We start from the raw sequence: 19,926 nt of genomic DNA, 5'->3' as shown, positions 1-19,926 counted from the left end.
TCATTAGGGAACAGTTTCTTCCCTCCCAGCACTCTCCTGTTGGGGTTCTTGTTTTAGCTCCTTCCCTTTGGTTTAGAGACTTGTTATCACCATTATCTACCACGAACCTTTGCAGGTGGAAGAGAAGAATTAAGGGAAGATATGTGAGAGCCCAGCTACTTGACTGTATTTCTTCCTTTCCTATCAGAGGAAAGGAAGAGGACATATAATTCTTGTGAATTATTAGATATTCTAGGAGTCTGGCCAAATGTTCATTTGGTAACAATTTTCAAAGCTTTTACTCTACCTAGTGTTATACTAGGTATTGTCCAGAAAGGAATACCTCTCTAATTCCTATCTTCTACAGAATTAATCAGAATCGAACCCTGTACTGACCTGACCACAGAATAATAGCATTAACATAATACATGGACATTGAGTTTGTATATTCAAGCCTATTTATGTATAATAAAATAAAGAGATTCCATCTTCTTTTTCCTTACAGGCTTTCTGTATTCTGCCACACCAGGGGCAGATATGTGCTTTGCTCGACAACATAACACTTCTGACAATAACAACCAGTGTTTACTAGGAACCAGTGGGAATATTTTGTTGCACCTCAGTCCTCAGAAACCAGGGGCTATTGATAACCAGCCACTAGTAACTCAAGAACCAGTAAAGGTAAGTAATTTGACATCTCTTTCAAGTTGCTAATAAATTTCATTCTACAGATTTTAGCACATAGAAAATGTCTGATTCATTTTATTAACCTGTTGTAGATGGAAATGTTTCTGTGAGAATATTTCATGACTTAGTACTTGCGTAGAAGCAGTTTAGTGATCCTGAGAAATGTTTTTCTTACTTAGGACAGCTACTGTAAAAATGTAGTTTCACGTGTATGTGAATTTTTTTTTTCAAAATAATATTTTTTACTGTTGGAAAGAAGTCTGTGAAAACTTTTATTATTTCCAAATGTTCCAGTGACTTTTTTCAAATGATTTGCCTTGAGTTTCATTTCTTAGTTTATTTTGAAAGTTCAAAATAAAAATCTTTTAGAAAATTCATTTTTTTCTAGTGACATGAAACTGAGTAGTGACGCGTTTATTCTCCTGTGTCTAGGTTTTGTGAAAACACAAGAGACTGCAATTTTAAAAATCAAAATTTTGGGGAATTCCCTGGCAGTCCAGTGGTTAGGGCTGCACACTTTAACTGCTGTGGGCCCGGGTTCCATCCCTGGTCTGGGAACTAAGATCCCGAAAACTGCAAGGTGCAGCCAAAAAAAAAAAAAAAACAACAACATTTACATTCCATTCTTTCTAAGGCTACATCATTAACACTAGAAGGAGGACGATTAAAACGAACCCCACAGCTGATTCATGGAAGAGATTATGAAATGGTTCCAGAACCTGTATGGAGAGCACTTTATCATTGGTATGGAGCAAACCTGGCCCTACCTAGACCTGTAAGTATAGCCAATATTGCCTTATATAAGGAGCAGTTATAGATGGGGTCTTCTATTAATTTTTTATGTGAACCTCACTATCTACAAATTAGTTCTTACCCATGGTAGCAGAGTATTCAGTACCTGTTCAAATTAGCTGAATGAATTTTAGGTTCTTTCATATTCATTCATTCATTTACTCATACATTTATTGAGCACTACATTAGGTACCAACCATACAATGATGTTCCTTTGGGAGTGGGTGACTTATATGGAGTGGAGGAAATAGTCACTGGACTAAATAGAGTCAAGGAATTATGAGGCTAGTCTATTAAATAAGTCATCCACGTAAACATAGCCATTAAGATAATGCAGAACTCAGACTGGAGCAGAAGTCTGAGAGCCAGTGCCAAAAAGTTCAGTGAATGTAGAGGAAGTGGTACAGAGGTTACTTCTAAAACTGTTACTCCCATTAACCACACAGGCATCCACTTAGGGATTGGATTCATCTTGTAGCTGTTGGTGGATTTTTGTGGTTTGTCTTTTTGAAGGAGGGGCATATAAAAGATCACAACATATAATAAAAAGAATTCAAAGCTAGTGAATTCTGATTGTTGCCATTACTAGAATGAGTCATTTAGAGCATAAGTAAAATGCTCTACAGTAATTTAAAGGGCTTGGAGTGTGTAATATCAAAATATTAGTGAGTTAACTATTCAACATTATTCGTTCTGCTTATACAGTAAACAGCAGTACTCATTGCCCTGAATACTCTTCATATTACTGATGCAGTAAAATACTTTATAAGAAGATTCTTTTACTGTATCAAGAAACACTCTCCCTGTATAATGTCCAAGCTAGAACGTTTTTATACCAGGAAGGTTTTACATGAATAAGATATAGTAAGCTAGATCACATCCAAAAAGAGTAAAAGTCTGCTATATATCCGTACTCTATAATTTTGATAATGATTTTGAGTTATTAATAATTATGTTTTTTAAAAATTATGTTTAAATCACAATCAGGAATTTAGGGTTTGTGTTTGTTGGCTCCAAAAGGTTTCTACTGTATTTGTCAACAGAACTCCTAGGTAGATACATATAAATATGAATATACATAGATACATTTACATACATATTATATTCTTTATTTATTTGGGGGTGGGATAGTCCTTGAGTTAATCACTTAATTTCTGGTGGGACTTTCCTGCTCTAATATTCTTCTTTTTTTTAAAATAAATTTATTTATGTATTTGTTTGTTTGTTTGTTTGTTTATGGCTGCGTTGGGTCTTCGTTGCTGCATGTGGGCTTTCTTTAGTTGCGGCGAGCAGGAGCTACTCTTCTTTGTGGTGCGCAGGCTTCTCATTGCAGTGGCTTCTTGTTGCGGAGCACGGGCTCTAGGCACGCGGGCTTCAGTAGTTGCAGGGCGTGGGCCCAGTAGTTGTAGATCATGGGCTCTAGAGCACAGGCTCAATAGTTGTGGCACACAGGCTTAGTTGCTCCGAGGCATGTGGGATCTTTCTGGACCAGGGATTGAACCCGTGTCCCCTGTATTGGCAGAGGCGGATCTAATATTCTATGTCTGTAGGAGAATCATTGTGATAATTGTGTTGGATGGATAGGTAGGTAGGTAGGTAGGTAGGCAGGCAGATAGATAGATAGATAGATAGATAGATAGGTAGATAGATAGATAGATAGATAGATAGATAGATAGATAGATAGATGGATTGAGTGAGTGAGTGAGTGAGTGAGTGAGTGAGTTTGATGTTTTGGAGTCTGCCTGGATTCAGATTACCAGTGTTCTAATCTCTAAACCTTAGTTTACTCATCTGTAAAATGGTGATAACAATAATATCTACCTCATTAGAGTTGTTTTGATAAGTAAATAATACATATGATTAGCACAGCACCTGATTTATAATAAATGGTCAGTAAATTTTGCCTGTTGCTACTATCATCACCATCATCATTATAATTATTAAACAAGTTTTTTTGGAGCCTCACAAAAGGTCATGTTTTTTAACATTGATGTCAGATAAATATTAGTTTAAATAAGCAGTAATTTTACTACATGAAAGCTTCGGTTGCTGGCTTGATAATATTTTTTTACCTCTAAATATGATAAATTTACCTGATTTGAGGAAAAATTGCTATAAAAACATTTAGAATATGGTGTTTCAAGTTAAAGAATACTAAATATATTTGCCACAGCAAGGTTAAAAATAAATACTTTCATCTTCATATTTACATAAATCATACCATTTAAAAATAGCTTTATTTAATTTGCACATGTACAAGCTCAATGATAACAAATTAAGCAATATAGAAAAAATAAAGAAGAAAATAAAAAGCATACCATATCTACCATATCCTACTACTTAAGAGATAATTACTATTAACATTTTGGTGTTCATCTTTCCAAACATTCCTCTGTGCCTATTCATATACATATATAAATATGTATAGATAATTTAATGAAATTGAATCATACTATACTTGATGTCTTGTGATCTGCTATTTTCAGTCTAAGATAGATGCTATTGATATCTTTCTAGGTTAATAAATTTAGATCTATACCATTATTTTTAATAATTGCATAGTGTTCCTTAATTTATTACATATACACGCATATGTACATAAATCACAATTTATTAACCAATCACCACTGATGGACTTTTAGTTTGCCTCTAGATTTTAGTTGTTTAAAGCAATTTTCTGGGACTTCCCTGGCAGTCCAGTGATTGAGACTCTGTGCTCCCAATGCAGGGGGCACAGGTTCAATCCCTGGTCGGGGAACTAAGATCTTGTGTGCTGCACCACACGACTGAAAAAAAAAAAAAAGCAATTTTCTGGTGAATAGTCTCTTTCTAAACATGTGTGATGATCTCTTTAAGGTAAATTCCTGTAAATGGAATTGCATCTATTGTTTGCCGGTTATGGTTGAAGTTAATAAGTTCATATACAAGAATAATTAAAATGTAAATAAATATGTATTTATGTATGATTGTGCCTGTATGTATAAGAATTTGTTAATCTGTAATTTGCTCCCAAAATCACTTATCTTGGAAAGCAAGCTACAGATTATAAAAATTACTTCTTTGTCATTTCAGATTCTGCCAAAAGTATGTTTTTTATGTAGCCTGACGACTATAGATGTAGAATTATTGATCTTTCCCAAAATCATAGTTAAACTGAAATCATAAGAGAATTTTACTGTTGGCTTTGCAGCTATCAGTGACTCTCTAGAAATGGACAGACTTTGTTTTCCTCCCGTGTCAGGGAGAGCTCCTTTTACTGCTTTAAGTAGGAGTTGAAAAAGCTCTTAAGTGGAGCTTTCCTAGTACCATACTATAGCATATCAGAACATGTAGAATACTTTTAAGAAATAGTCCTAAAGGTTTGGTTTGTAGCATTGTTTTTATCTGGCTCTTTACTGCCCCCTCTTGATATTAAAAAATGCTCTGTTGCAGAATATATTGGTTACTAAGGCAAAAGGAAATGAAACAAAGCCCAATTACTTGAGACTATTAAAGATTCTGTAAGATTTTATGTTTTAAAGATTTTGAGTGTTGACCCTGCTGTCCTTTTGGAATGCTAAATTGATAAGGTGCTACTCTTAACTCTTAAAGCACTACTTTGGTAATATGTTTTCCTGTGTTTGGGGGCTAGCAAGCAAGTTATTAGAGGGATTACTGAAAAATCCCGTTTCAACCATGTGACTTCCAGTTTTGTACATCCAATTTAGTTGTTTTAATCATAGACAAAAAATATATGAACAGTCCAGTTACACAAAACACATAGATAGTACATTTTTACGTGGAAACATTTTTGTTCTCACTACAAATACAAGAAATAAAATTTTAAGCAAATTTATAATAGTCTTTATATGTATTAAAGAAATGGGGTTTGTTTTTAAATTTTATTTGTTATTTATTTTTGGTTGCATTGAGTCTTCGTTGCTGCGCACGGGCTTTCTCTGGTTGTGGCGAGCAGGGGTTACTCTTTGTTGCGGTGCATGGGCTTCTCAATGCGGTGGCTTCTCTTGTTGCGGAGCACGGGCTCTAGGTGCATGGGCTTCAGTAGTTGTGGCACGTGGGTTCAGTAGTTGTGGCTTGCAGGCTCAGTAGTTGTGGCACACAGGCTTAGTTGCTTCATGACATGTGGGATCTTCCTGGACCAGGGCTCGAACCTGTGTCCCCTACATTGGTAGGCAGGTTCTTAACCACTGCACCACCAGGGAAGCCCAGAAATGGGGTATCTTTAAATGATGTCCAGTGATAAGTTTTTGTGAAAGTAATACATTCATACATTTCCGGGAATATTCCTACATTTTGGGTGGCACTATGACTTATGTAGTTAATGACATGAATACTTTCGTACTTTTTTACTAACTCCATTCCTAAGAATTTGTCTTTTAAAATACCATCATTTATATGTATGAAATATGTAAAAGTGAAAAGAGTTATGGTGTGAGAGTGCTAGAATTGTTAATAATATTTAAGATTTTTTCCCCTTAATTTTGATGTTACTTGCTTTTAAATGAAAGGGGAGAAAATACCCACCAGGAATCCTAATCCTGGAAAATGGATTTAGGTGCAGGAGGCTGAGGGTCTTTAAACCCATGTAATTTAAACCTGTGAATTTCTATAATCTAACTGAAATATAGGCAGTGAACCTATTGAACATTTTAGTTTAAAAATAAATCTAAGAAATTAGGTAAAAAATGGCAAGTTTTGTTTCTTTTATAGTGATCACTTTATGTCTTTTAAAACAATAGGTAATCAAGAATAGCAAGACAGAAATCCCAGAGCTGGAATTATTTCCTCGCTATCTTCTCTTCCTGAGACAGCAGCCTGCCACTCGGACACAGCAGTCTAACATCTGGGTGAATATGGGTATGATGAGCCTGAGAATGTTTCCTCAGCATTTACCAAGAGGTAACTTAAGAATGCAGCAAGAATACCATGCATTTCCTTAAAAAAATAAAAACCAATTTGCTCATAGTCTGGTGCCACTGTACTAATACACATTTTCATCTGTTTTCATACAGAATCAGTAAATCACTTGTGGGGCTTAGATCTACGGTCATGCGCAAGAACTAGATGGGGTAGAGGCAGAATTTCAGCAGCAAACTGAGAAGTGTTGTTCCCTTTTTTGGCTTGTAAACATACAAAGATGATACGTAGAAGTAAATTTTATTTACTCTGTTTCTTTGAGAACAAGACATTGTAAATTATGTGCTTGACCTAAATTAGAGTCTGCCAGTCAATGACTGGTCTTTTCAACTCCACTCAAATTTCTAAGCAGTAATTTCTTTGGCAATATCATCTTTTTTTGTTTGTTTTTTGGTTTTTTTTTTTAACAAAACATGATACATTTCTCATACTAGGTCCAAGGAGCCTTTATAACAGACAGATAATACAAAGGAAAAGATACATTTTTGAAAATGAAATTGACACATTTTCTTTCAAAAACATCAAGCCTATCAAAATGACATATAAGTTCTCATTTTAATGTAATACATGCAAAAAGTTCCCTTTTGATTTCTCTATGAGGTTAAATTTTATTTTATTTTATTTTATTTTTCTAACATCTTTATTGGAGTATAATTGCTTTACAGTGGTGTGTTAGTTTCTGCTTTCTAACAAAGTGAATCAGCTATACATATACATATCCCCATATTTCCTCCCTCTTGCGTCTCACTCCCACCGTCCCTATCCCACCCCTCTAGGTGGTCACAAAGCACCGAGCTGATCTATGAGGTTAAATTTTATTGATGGGCTGGACTTGCTCAATGCTTCTGCCTTGCAAATATTTGAAATAGTTCTTCTTCAGCAAAAATAATGAGTTCATCCATTTACACAAAGTCCCAGACTGTGTTAACAATGCCAGAATGTTGTTATAATTAATATAACTTAATATGAAAGAACTACCTTTGAACCGATACCAACCTTATAAAGTATCATCCCTCCTTTGAAATGTAATAGAGTAGTTTTATGTCTTCATTAAAGGTTGTATTCAGATTGGAGATTCTTACACATAATGTTTGGTAAGAATTATAGCAAAGCAGTGGCCTCTGCCTAACCAAACTTTGTCTTGGAACACATTAAAATCAAGGAACAGTGAAATAAGAATCTCTGAAACACTCTTGATTTAATTTTCCATTGAATAATGATAGTATTTGCCTTGCTTCCATGGCACCCTTAGTACATATCTTTTTCAATTCTCTTTGAAAGATAACATGAGAGGCAAGATGTGTTGTTGCGCTTTTAGTAAGTATTCTTTGTAACTCTTGTGCTGATCCTAGATTTTTGCTGCTTCTGTAAATTCCACTAGATTTGTTGGTGCTATTCAAAAGCACGAAATTATGTATAATAAGTGGCTGCCTGCTTAATGAGCTATGCTACAAAAACTGTCTAGAATTCAAATACATTTCTTATGTGGCTTAAAGACAATAGAAATTGACTTGGACACTACACTTGCAAATGCTTCTGAATCCTAGAACTGGGTAGTTATTATGCTCCAAATTTGTTCTTAATTTGAAATTTTATTTCTTACTAATTAGTTGTGAAATCAATCATTAATCATTTTGAAGTTTATAAAAATATGCTTTCTTGCTGTAATCTTATAACTAATCCTCTGATGTGTTTTTGGAGAAATTTGCTCTTTTGTTTTCTTCTAGGGATTATTCTTTGCTTGCTGATAGTAAATGATTTGCTTTGCTAGATGTTTAAAAATTGATCATAGTTGGGTTTGTTCTCCATAACGTAGTTTTCATCTTTCTCATTACTCAATTTATCACAGCTGTTTTCTAGGCTCTTTTATTCCTTTTGGAATGACAGGTACACAAACCTTGCCACAGTTACAATGACTTAATTGTAGCCTTTTCAACAGACAAGAAGTCATTGTTAGATGATTTTTCAGCTTATTTTAGGTGAGTTAATTCTTGGAAGCTCTGAAAAAGTGGATGATGCCAGTACTTTTCTCCTCTGTTTAGTAGGTAAAGACTCAAAGCACATTTAATGGGAGGAAAAAAGCTAAGTCACCATTGAATGGATGGAAAACTACCTGGAGTGTGTAATTGTACCCTTCATGGATTATATTGATATGTTAAGTGTATTTTAGTTTGGGGTTGCTCAATAAACTATAACCTCCCATAGGCAGAGATGACCATTTTAAGCTACAGCTTTTGTCTAGATTTTTGGCTGAATAGTTACCCAGGGTTTAGCAGATTGTTTTAGCAACCCGTTTTTGATTTCCATAATCTCTTGTCATTTTATCACCCTTTTCTTTTGAAGTATGTAGTTAGACTTGATATATTCTTCCTTCAGTCTTCACTCTTTCCTCTTATTGCCTCTTTTTGTTTCCACCTTGAGCCCTTCAAGAATTCAAGGTCATGTCTGCTTTTCTCTTTTCGGGTGGGCAGGCCATATGATTCCCCCCTTACTACCTTTCAATAGGGCAATTTTTTTGTCACGGGAAGTTTCTTGGCTTCACTTTAAAGCTTTGTTTGGCCAAGTGACATCTATGCCTACTTAGAATTCTAAGTACAAGTAACAATTCTTGTGTAATTGTACCAGTGTGCCAGGTAATTGGGCTACTTAATGAGAGTGATGTGATTAGTAACTCAAAGACAGTTTATTTTAAGAAAGTAGATCAGGTAAATCCAATTATCTATCTGTGGAATTCAAATCCAGCCCCATTTTATCTTCCCCATTCTTACACTGAGTTTTGATTTTGCTATTGAGTGTGACTTAGCTGAGGGCAGCCTAGATGTTTGCCAGTCTTCTTGGGATCCAGATACTGCCAATTATTTGGGCCTCTAATTTTGTTGTTCTTCCTTTCAAAGTTAAGGCTTACTCTAAGACACTTAGTTCTCCTATCTTCATTTTAAAGCTTTCTCTTAAAGTGTCTTACTTTATAAAATTATTAAATCTGTAACTCTCATTTCTCATCATGTCCAAAAATAGTATGGTCCCCGTTGCTGAGAGGGGTGCTTTTTTTTTTTTTTTTAACATCTGCGTTTTTCCTTACTGTGACTACTGTGACCATAGGAAATGTACCTTCTCCGAATGCACCATTAAAGCGGGTCTTAGCCTATACAGGCTGTTTTAGTCGAATGCAGACCATCAAGGAAATTCATGAATATCTGTCTCAGAGGCTGCGCATCAAAGAGGAAGATATGCGCCTGTGGCTATACAACAGTGAGGTAAGAGACATGTTGGAGTCAAGGAAAGTCCTAATTAAGTGTTAAATCCATGTTTCATAAGTATGGGTTATTTTTATCTACACTAATTGTTCTGAAAGCCATGTCTTGGAATCGCAGTGGAAACTTCAACTTTTAAATTACTGGATGCATACATGTAGATATTTGTCATCTGAAACCCATAATACCATCTTGTAAAGATTATTATTATAAAGTAACGGCAAATATCATTTTTTAACAAATAGCTTATTTTTGATTTGTCTTAAAGTAACTTATATACATGTTAAAAAAATTCAAACAATACAAAAGTATGTATTGAAAATTCTTCCTTTCCATCCTCTGACCCCTATCTTCCATTCTCCTCAGAGGCAGTGCTGTTAATTGCTTATATATTCTTCCTAACACATGCAATATATTTCCATTAATACTCTGAAATTGGATCATAAGTAGTTTTAACCAGTTCTTTATTCCCTAGTTCCCTCTTTCTTACATCCTCCTTTGGTCACCATCGAGAGGTGACCAATAGTATAATAAGTTAAGAGCAGAAGTCCTGGAGCCACACTGCCACGGATTAAATCTTGGCCCTCACACCTGTTAGTTGAATAACCAAGGGCAAGTCCCTTGACTCTCTGTCACAGTTTTCTCATGAGTAAATGGGGAAAATAATAGTATTTCCCTTAGGATAGTTGTGAGAATTAAATGAATTAATTTTCTGAGCACTTTAGACAGGGTGAGCATCAACAAAAATGTATAATTCTATTGTATGACATTTGGTTTTACATTTTCAGTTCCTAGTAAATAATCAAGTTCCATCTTGACCACAAGCACATTTACTGAATTTCATACTAGATACTAAAAAAAACTTCTTTTCTATAAGCTGTTCAGAAAATCTAAATCTCAATGAATTTTGGTTTGATGTGTGATGAGTCTTTTCTGGTCTCCCCCAAATCCTATATAACTTTTTTAGAGACATAAAGTATGTGTTTACAAAGTATACATTGTCTTTCCCTCATTTTGCCACCAAAGTTAGAAGCATTTCTGAATAACTATAATATGCTAAATATCTGTCACGAGTTATATAACTACAAGGATGTTTTTAATTGTCATTCATTTTTATTTCCATATTTGTTTCAAGTTTAGTAATTAAATTAACAAAACATTTCCTCCTCCATATACAGAATTACCTCACTCTTCTGGATGATGAGGATCATAGATTGGAATATTTGAAAATCCAGGATGAGCAGCACTTGGTAATTGAAGGTACAAGATGGAAGCATGCATTTGTATTAGATTTTTAGGGGAAGAATTTAAAGATTTAATTACTCACTGATAATCCATTTTATAATTTTTCCAACTGGTATTTGATCACTATATTCTATATAGTAAAGAAAACCCATTAAACCCTTATGTAATCCTACTATAATGTAATACTATTTATATTGCTTTAAGAGAAAAACATGTCTACATTCATTGGCTGGCAAGGGTGGAAACAGTGGGTAAAAACAAGTGAATTCAGTTATAAGTTTATAGCTCCTTAAAATTTTCAAGCTGCTTCTTTGTCAGGAGACTTTCTTGCAATAGTTAGTGGTGCAGGCTTTTCATTAGTCAACACTAGTCATTCACCAACATAAGCATAGATTTACACACTGGCATGCACACATCATTGAAAACTTAGTGTGTGTTTTCTCATCAAGATTCATGAAACATTCCTAGCTGCCTTTGTATTAAAATGAATAGATTATTCTGGCAGTTGTCACAATTTAAGAAAGCATTGTAATAGTTCCAATGTATTAAGTTTAAGAACTTTAATTCCTTCTATAGATGGTTGAGTATAATTTTACTTCAGGTATGTAACTTAGGGATTAGCTTACTAATTAATTCTAACCAATAAAGTCTCCAGTGTAAAGAATTGGAATGGTTTCAGAGGCAATTACTAAAATTAACTTGATTTTGTTTTTCAGTTTCTGATTTAGAAATAAGAACTTTTTTTTTAACAGAAGCAATATAGTGGGTGTGATTTGAATAGATAAGAAATTAACACATTGCTGTCTCTGTTTTTCCAGTTCGCAACAAAGATATGAGTTGGCCTGAAGAAATGTCCTTTATAGCAAACAGTAGTAAAATAGATAGACACAAGGGTAAGTCTACAGTGTACTATTTTTAAACAATCTTAAAATTATTCTTTTATTTTTCCTTCTCTCAACTATTGAAGTGTTAACAACTTGTAGCTTTCTAGCTCAAAAGCGATTAGGCCCCCTGTTATTCTTCTTTTTCCTGAAGCATCAAATTTCTTTCTAACCATGCAATTAAATAATTTATATATTTTGAAAGACATAATTCTAGGAGAGAATTGTTTGAACTCTAAAAAATGATCATAGCAATTAAAGAGAATCACTGCTGCTTCTAGATTACAGATGAGCATAGATTATCATGATTGCCGATGATGTGCCATTAAAAAGCCTCTACTTAGCATTGCAAGACCCAATAGAGAAATATTAGCTCCATTTAATTGATTAGAAGAGTTATAAAAATCATTGCATTGAATACAAATAACTGTTTGGTCATGACATCTTGCTACAGCTAGGCTTCCATTCTCGTGTTGTTTGTTCCAGTTCCGACAGAAAAGGGGGCCACGGGTCTGAGTAACCTGGGAAACACATGCTTCATGAACTCAAGCATCCAGTGTGTTAGTAACACACAGCCACTGACACAGTATTTTATCTCAGGGAGACATCTTTATGAACTCAACAGGTAATCTTCCTTGAGTCATTGGCTCTTAACTTTTATAGCTTTGCTATGAAGGCAATATTACCTAAATCTCCTCTTTCTTCACCCTGGGGGAGGAAAGTCTTAATCTTATTTGCCCTATTAAGCGTGAAGTAAGGACCAAATGCTACTTCCCTTATTTTGAAAAGATATTTTGATGTGAGGAAACAGACTCTAGGTATTTCTGTGTCCACATGATTGTGATTTATAAGAATCTTTGGCAACAAATTTTCCTCTCAAACTTCTAGGACAAATCCCATTGGTATGAAGGGGCATATGGCTAAATGCTATGGGGATTTAGTACAGGAACTTTGGAGTGGAACTCAGAAGAATGTTGCCCCATTAAAGCTTCGGGTAAGCATGTTAAAATAATATAAAGGTATTTAAATCCTAAGCAGTTATGTAAGTAATTATTTTTCTCTACATGTTTTTTATATTTAGCTTGTTAGTTTTAGTGTAATGTTTTTGGGTCCTTCACAAGGCATAAACTGGATGTCAGATACTTTTACTTCTTCACATATATGCAAAATACTACTGTAGACATAGTGGGTAGAAAAAGATCAAAAGTATAGTCTAAATTTGGGATGTCATTCATTTTACTAATTTATCAGGTATCTTACTTGTATATACAGTAAACCTTTCTTTCTTAATCCTTCACTATTAGCAGTATTCTAACTGCAAGGTAGACCTGAGTCTAATTAATGATACTCAGTACATTTTTAACATTTCTAAGATAATTAGTTCTATCTGTAGAATTTTAAAAAGTAGCAGAAAGAAAGAATGTAATTAATGGATACAAATTTGACATTAATATCATATGCAGTGAATTCTAGTTGATGTTAGGATTACCAGCCACTGTAATAATTATGTATTAACTCATTTAATCTTCTAAATGGCCCTACAGTATAAAGCAACATTATTATCCCCATTTTATGGCTCAGGAAACTAAGACTCATCGCAGTCAAATAGCTTGTCCAAGGTTGCAAGCTAGTTACTAAGTCCTCACAGTTGAACATGAGGCTATTCTGCCTCTAATAATAAAAGTTAGGATACGACAAGACCAGAAAAGCTAACCATAAAAGAAAACATTATAAAAGGGAATCTTCCAATGTGAGCAAATGCTATTTTAATATTTCCATCTTGTATCTTAAATAGCTATGTACCTAGGGAACTGTTTGCTTATATGATGCTAAACCAGGACATAGGATTGGCCATAATGCTTTTTTGGGGCTGGGGGAGGGAGCATCATTTGAGATTAAGATTAGAAAGATTTCATGATTATCCAAAATATATTTGCTGAAATAGAGACAGACTAAATACTATACTATTTATCTTCTTCTAATGCCTCTGATAGAATTATGGGCATGTTCATTCTAAACTTTATGAGATAGCAAATAATGAGTTTGACTCCTCTTATATTTATAGTGGACCATAGCAAAATATGCTCCCAGGTTTAATGGGTTCCAGCAACAAGACTCCCAAGAACTTCTGGCTTTTCTCTTGGATGGTCTTCATGAAGATCTCAACCGAGTCCATGAGAAGCCATATGTGGAACTAAAGGACAGTGATGGCCGACCAGACTGGGAAGTAGCTGCAGAGGTTTGTCAGTTTTGAGTTTCTAATGTAAGCAATAGATAAAATATTCTGACCACAAATACGTGTTGCGCAACTTAATGCTAACTAAACTATTCTGTGGTCAGAATTTTACTGCGAAAATGAAGGAATTTATATTTCTCTGCTTATTTCTTGTGCAGTGATCCTAAAACAAAGCATCTTTAATGAAAATAGAAAAATGTTTCCTCTTCAATGTAAATTTGGGGGAGAGGATGTAGGAATTATTATTCAGTAGGAATTTAGGAGTCCCCATAATTGCTAAAGTAATGTGTACAGTGACCAATAGGCATATTTTATCTGCTTTCTAATGGACAAAGAACTCATCATTGTTACCTGGTAAGAAGAAAGAAAAAAATAGGGTTTTCCATCTAAATTTAATATGTTATAGATTGAGCAGAAAGAATCACATTCCATTCTGGACCACCAGGGAAGTCCCGATGGTGGTATTTTTAAAGAAGGGAAATATGTAAGCCCAAAGCTGCCTATACGGAGTGATCTGGCTATGTCACTACAGTCTAGATTTACCCCAGTGAGTGCTGCTGCTACACTTGGCAGCTCTTCTGTGTTACCACTGTTGCCAGAATTCTTGAAGTATTTTATGTATTTCTCTACTATCTCAGTAGGCAATATATTTTAAATTATATATCTGACTTGTAAATTTGTAGGCACAAAGCTTTTATTTTTTAAGGATTATATTCTTGACATTTAGATCTAATATATTTAACCATTTTCTTTGAATTTGGGGAGATAAAAAATTTCTCTAATCATTTTTCTTGCTAGGCCTGGGACAACCATCTGAGGAGAAATAGATCAATAGTTGTGGATTTGTTCCATGGGCAGCTAAGGTCCCAAGTCAAATGCAAGACATGTGGGCATATAAGTGTCCGATTTGACCCTTTCAATTTTTTGTCTTTGCCACTACCGATGGACAGTTATATGCACTTAGAAATAACAGGTGGGTCGCAAAGTTATGAAAAATTATTTAATTCTATTGTCTTTTACCTTATTCAAGCAGCCTGAATTTGTAAGTATAGTCATTTGTGTATAATGCGTTCTCATAAAGATTGATAGTCAGCATGTTATAATTTTTTTTTAAATTTTATTGGCGTTAGTTGGTTTACAGTGTTGTGAGCATGTTACAAATTAACAATCTAATTTCAGGCATGATTTGAGGTTTGAAAGACTTGGAACATGGGTCCATTTTTGTGCCCATTGAGTCTTCTGTCAGTTTCAAATGTGTCAGGAACTCTCTTTAAAATCTTGCAAAGCCACTCACACTTCTGTATCAGATGAATATTCAAAAAATAATGATTTTACTTAAGATTATCTTTAAGCACCATCTGTCATAGTGTTTACATATAAAATTAAAATTCTAGACTGAAATGTTTGCTATTTCGAAGTCTCTCTCTCTCACACACACAGACACACACAGTGTAAAGCTTTCATTGAAACCTGAATTTTACTGGTTAAAAAATCTTTCCTCTTTACTAGTTATTACGTTGGATGGTACTACCCCTGTACGATATGGACTAAGACTGAATATGGATGAAAAGTACACAGGTTTAAAAAAACAGCTGAGCGATCTCTGTGGACTTAAATCAGAACAAATCCTTCTTGCAGAAGTACATGGTTCCAATATAAAGGTGATATTAACTGTTCTTTTTAGGAAACTCTTGATTCCATCCTTCAAAGATCACAGTTTTCTCAGTTAATTATTGTGTCAAATGACCAAGGGAGATAATAAAACACAACTAAAACTGGAAAAAAATTTGTAAAGTTTTTCGTTCTAGAAGAAACTTATAAGAGTTGTCTACCAGAATAAAAGAGTAATAATGATGGTGGTATTTTTATTATTATTTTTTTTTTTGGCCACACTGCATGGCATGCGGGATCTTAGTTCCCCTACAAGGGATTGAACCCATGTCCCCTGCAGTGGAAGCACAGAGTCTTAACCACTGGACCACCAGGGAAGTCCCAATGGTGGTATTTTTAAAGAAGGGAAATATGTAAGCCCAGAGCTACCTATATGGAGTGATCTAGCTGTGTCACTATAGTCTAGATTTACCCCCAGTGACTGCTGCTGCTACACCTAACAGCTCTTCTGTATTACCACTATTGCTAGAATTCTTAAAGTATTTTATGTATGTATGAATGTGTTCTTTTAGTACTTATTTATGAATATATATATACCTGGCCTTTCAACACACTGAGAAATTAAAGAGTAAAGACAAAGTGACACAAATCACTTCTTCTTGCATACCAGCTGGAGAAACTAGAAATTTAATAAATATATTGCCTACCCTAAATTGAGCTCCTACCACTGGTATTATTTATATTCATCTTCGGGGTTTCTGAACAAACTCCCACCTCTTTGACATTTTTTTTCATATGTAATGTGGAGGTGAGATCTCTCTGGGGATTTGGGGTTTAGATTCTTGAAATGACGGACAAAACTTAAGAAGTCAATTATACACATCATACTGCCCTCCTATGAAAGGGGATAATGGTTTTGTCAGGAAGGTTAGTTTTCACTTAGTTTATCAAGCTTTCATTTATAGTTATTTTAGAAAAATTATTCAGACATCTTATTTGTTTTACTGATAAAAGGGTCTAAGACATTTGCTTCAGATATATCAGAGAGATGATTCTCCATTTTATCTGAAACATCTCCCCCTTCTCATCTCGCCTCTTTTTCTATAGAATTTCCCTCAGGACAACCAGAAAGTACGACTCTCAGTGAGTGGATTTTTGTGTGCATTTGAAATTCCCGTCCCTGGATCTCCAATTTCAGCTTCTAGTCCAGTACAGACAGGTAAGATAGAACTAGAGCTGCTGCCCATGATTTTAGCTTTGAATAACAGTCTAAGGGTGGTCCTCCTTTTTAGGCTTTTGTTTAGGCTAAAAAATATTAGAGCAAAAGAATTTTGGAGCCTGAAGGAAACCTTGGTGATCATTTATCTCAAATCCTCATTTTATAGGTGAGGAACCTAAAATTCAGAGAACCTAAGTTAGATAGGTAGTTATTAGCTAAATCTACCACTGGAATTCAGATCTCCTTTAACTCTTTTATCTAATATTAACATGGTAACAGATGGTATGAGAGAAATGTATTATCAGAAAACAAAATAATAAATTTGACTAAAAAGGAATCTGTTTATCTAATATTGCCTGTGATTTAATATGGTCATCCAGTGAGTCTTTTTGGCCATTAGTGGGGTTTGTCTCTTTATACTGTTGGCAGTTAGATTCATTCCCCAACTATAACATGCTTCAGAGAGAATGAGCCTCCTCTCATTGGCAGTCAGTAGATAGTACTGATGGTTGGGTTGGTGGATGATTTAACATTGCTTTTTGGTTATCATCACTGTCCAATAGAGCTCTCTGCAATGAGGAAAACTTTCTGTAATCTTTGCCATCCAATAGAGTTATCTACTAGTCACATGGACTGTTTAGCACTTGAAATGTGGCTAGTCAAAGGGAGGAAATGCACTTTTAATTTTAATTTAAAAAGCAGCGACTTTCATCAGTTGTAACAAATGTTTCACTCTGGTGGGGCAGGTTGCTACTGGGGGAGGCTGTGCTGGGTGGGGGCAGTCAGCAGGTGGGAAATCTCTACCTTGCTCTTTATTTTACTGAGTCTAAAACTGCCCTAAAAAATAGTCTTTTTTAAAAATCAAACAATTTTTTAAAAACCCATCGTCTGGCTTGGGACTACCGTCTTAGAACATTTCTAGAAGAATGGAGAAAATGAATTTTTAGAGGAGAGGAAAAAGAAAAGCAGTAGAACTGTTTTTGTGCCACAACACGGTGCTAATAAAGATTGTTGGAAAAATTCTACTTACTCTTTCTATCAGTTACTCGTGCTTTGTCATTTAGTCAGAAGTGTGAGTTATTAAGGTAAAATCTGAAGTTAAAATCTTCCAATTAATCTAGAATTATCATTTGACTTATTCCTCCCTGTCCTCTGTTAAAAGAGACTGTCAGTGGTCTGGGTCCTAGCGATATTTGAGAAAAGAGCAAAGATAAAGGTACCACAGACTTGTGATGCTATACTTATCTTTGAATCTGTAGATTTCTCCTCTTCCCCATCTACAAATGGAATGTTCACCCTAACCACCAATGGGGACCTGCCTCGATCAATATTCATCCCCAATGGAATGCCAAACACTGTTGTGCCATGTGGAACTGAGAAAAACTTCACAAATGGAATGGTGAATGGTCATGTGCCATCTCTTCCTGACAGTTCCTTTACAGGCTACATCATTGCAGTCCACCGAAAAATGGTTAGTTTAATGTTAGGCAAGTTACTGCTGGTCTTGCCAGTGTTATTTATGAAACAGCCACTTTCTGTTTTTGCAACATCTTCAGTGTGTGCACTTTCAATGTGTTATGTTCTAAGTGATTGCAGCCAGGATTTAATATCACACATGACGGCCTACGTATGAAATGACATTCCTCACTCATGTATCAAGCAGCAACAGGAGAGCTGGTGCATCTGAATATAGTACTACTGTCTTTAAAAAGTTTGTGGCTCCTATATGTTCATGTAGCCATGTACATCTTCTCCTCCATATAAGTGTAGATGCCTTTGGAGAAGGTTTTGTTTGTTTGTTTTGGAGGGAGAAACAAGAAGATTCTTGGGCAAGTTGTTTCCTAGGACTGCTGTAACAAATTACCACAAACTTGATGGCTTAAAACAACAGAAATTAATTCTTTCACAGTTCTGAAGGCCAGAAGTCTGAAATCAAGGCATCAGCAGGGTTGTGCCCCTTCCATAGGTTTTAGGAGAGAATCCCTCTTGCCCCTTCCAACTTGTACAGGAATTCCTTAGCTTGTGGCTGTGAAACTCCAATCTCTGCATCTGTCTTGGCCTTCTTCTCCTTCTTCCTCTGCCTTTCACTGATAAGAACAATTGTCATAGGATTTAGGGGCCATCCCAATAATCCAGGATGATATCTCAATTTAATTACATATGCAAAAACCCTTTTGCCATATAGGGTCACATTCATAAGTTCTTGGAGTTAGGATGTGGACATATCTTTTTGGGGACCACCAAAATTCACTACAGAAATCATTTATCATAAAATTATCATTTATTCAAAAAACTAAGTACCAAGAAAAAAATTAAATACCTGGAAATAAACTTTACAAAAAATATACAAGGTATCTGGATAGAAAACAATAAAATATTATTGCTAGAGATTAAAGAAGACTCAGATGTTTGAAGGAACGGACCGTGTTCATGGATTAGAAGACTCAGTATTTCAAAGATATCCGTTCTCCACAAACAAATCTACAGATTCAATGCACAATCCCAATAAAAATGCATACTCTGTATGTGTATGCTTGTGTGTGTATAACTTGATAAGCTGATTCTAATATATGGAAGCACAAAGCACTAAAATAACCAAGACAGTCTTGAAGAAGAACAAAACATGAAGAATTGAGCTACCAGATATCATGATTTTTTTTTTTTTTTTTTTGGTGGTATGCGGGCCTCTCACTGTCGTGGCCTTTCCCGCTGTGGAGCACAGGCTCCGGACGCACAGGCCCAGCAGCCATGGCTCACGGGCCCAGCCGCTCCGTGGCACGTGGGATCCTCCCGGGCCGGGGCACGAACCCACGTCCCCTGCGTCGGCAGGCGGACTCTCAACCACTGCGCCACCAGGGAAGCCCACCAGATATCATGATTTTATAAAACAATGATACTTGAGACATTGTGATATTGGTGTGAGAAAAGGCAAATAGACCAGTGGAATAAAATAGAGAGCCCAGAAACAGGTTCACATACGTGTGAACACTTGATTTATAACAAAGATGACATTACAGAGCAGTGGAAAACAGTTTTCTTGGTAAATGGTGCTGGGATAATTGAAAAGCCATATGAAACTTGACACACCTACCTCTCATCACATAAAAA

The 19,926-nt window shown here is 35.3% G+C and overlaps 1 protein-coding gene across 1 annotated transcript in view; it reads left to right on the top strand.

Annotated features, from left to right (window-relative positions):
* The window catches only part of USP32 (ubiquitin specific peptidase 32), a gene marked incomplete at its 5' end in the record, with an annotated part of 208,328 nt that overhangs the window by 168,474 nt on the left and 19,928 nt on the right, over positions 1 to 19,926 (top strand). The window contains 13 exons of the mRNA XM_079726437.1: positions 485 to 660; positions 1,301 to 1,441; positions 6,198 to 6,315; positions 9,475 to 9,629; positions 10,805 to 10,886; positions 11,690 to 11,764; positions 12,239 to 12,377; positions 12,641 to 12,746; positions 13,818 to 13,991; positions 14,787 to 14,961; positions 15,498 to 15,649; positions 16,707 to 16,818; positions 18,078 to 18,289. Of these exons, the coding sequence (XP_079582563.1) occupies positions 485 to 660; positions 1,301 to 1,441; positions 6,198 to 6,315; positions 9,475 to 9,629; positions 10,805 to 10,886; positions 11,690 to 11,764; positions 12,239 to 12,377; positions 12,641 to 12,746; positions 13,818 to 13,991; positions 14,787 to 14,961; positions 15,498 to 15,649; positions 16,707 to 16,818; positions 18,078 to 18,289 (1,817 nt within the window). The remainder of the gene's footprint in view (positions 1 to 484; positions 661 to 1,300; positions 1,442 to 6,197; positions 6,316 to 9,474; positions 9,630 to 10,804; positions 10,887 to 11,689; positions 11,765 to 12,238; positions 12,378 to 12,640; positions 12,747 to 13,817; positions 13,992 to 14,786; positions 14,962 to 15,497; positions 15,650 to 16,706; positions 16,819 to 18,077; positions 18,290 to 19,926) is intronic.

The sequence above is a fragment of the Hyperoodon ampullatus genome (assembly GCF_949752795.1).
Source record: "Hyperoodon ampullatus genome assembly, chromosome: 19".
In the NCBI taxonomy this organism is placed as follows: domain Eukaryota; kingdom Metazoa; phylum Chordata; class Mammalia; order Artiodactyla; family Ziphiidae; genus Hyperoodon; species Hyperoodon ampullatus.
This window is presented reverse-complemented; position numbering and strand designations above follow the sequence as displayed.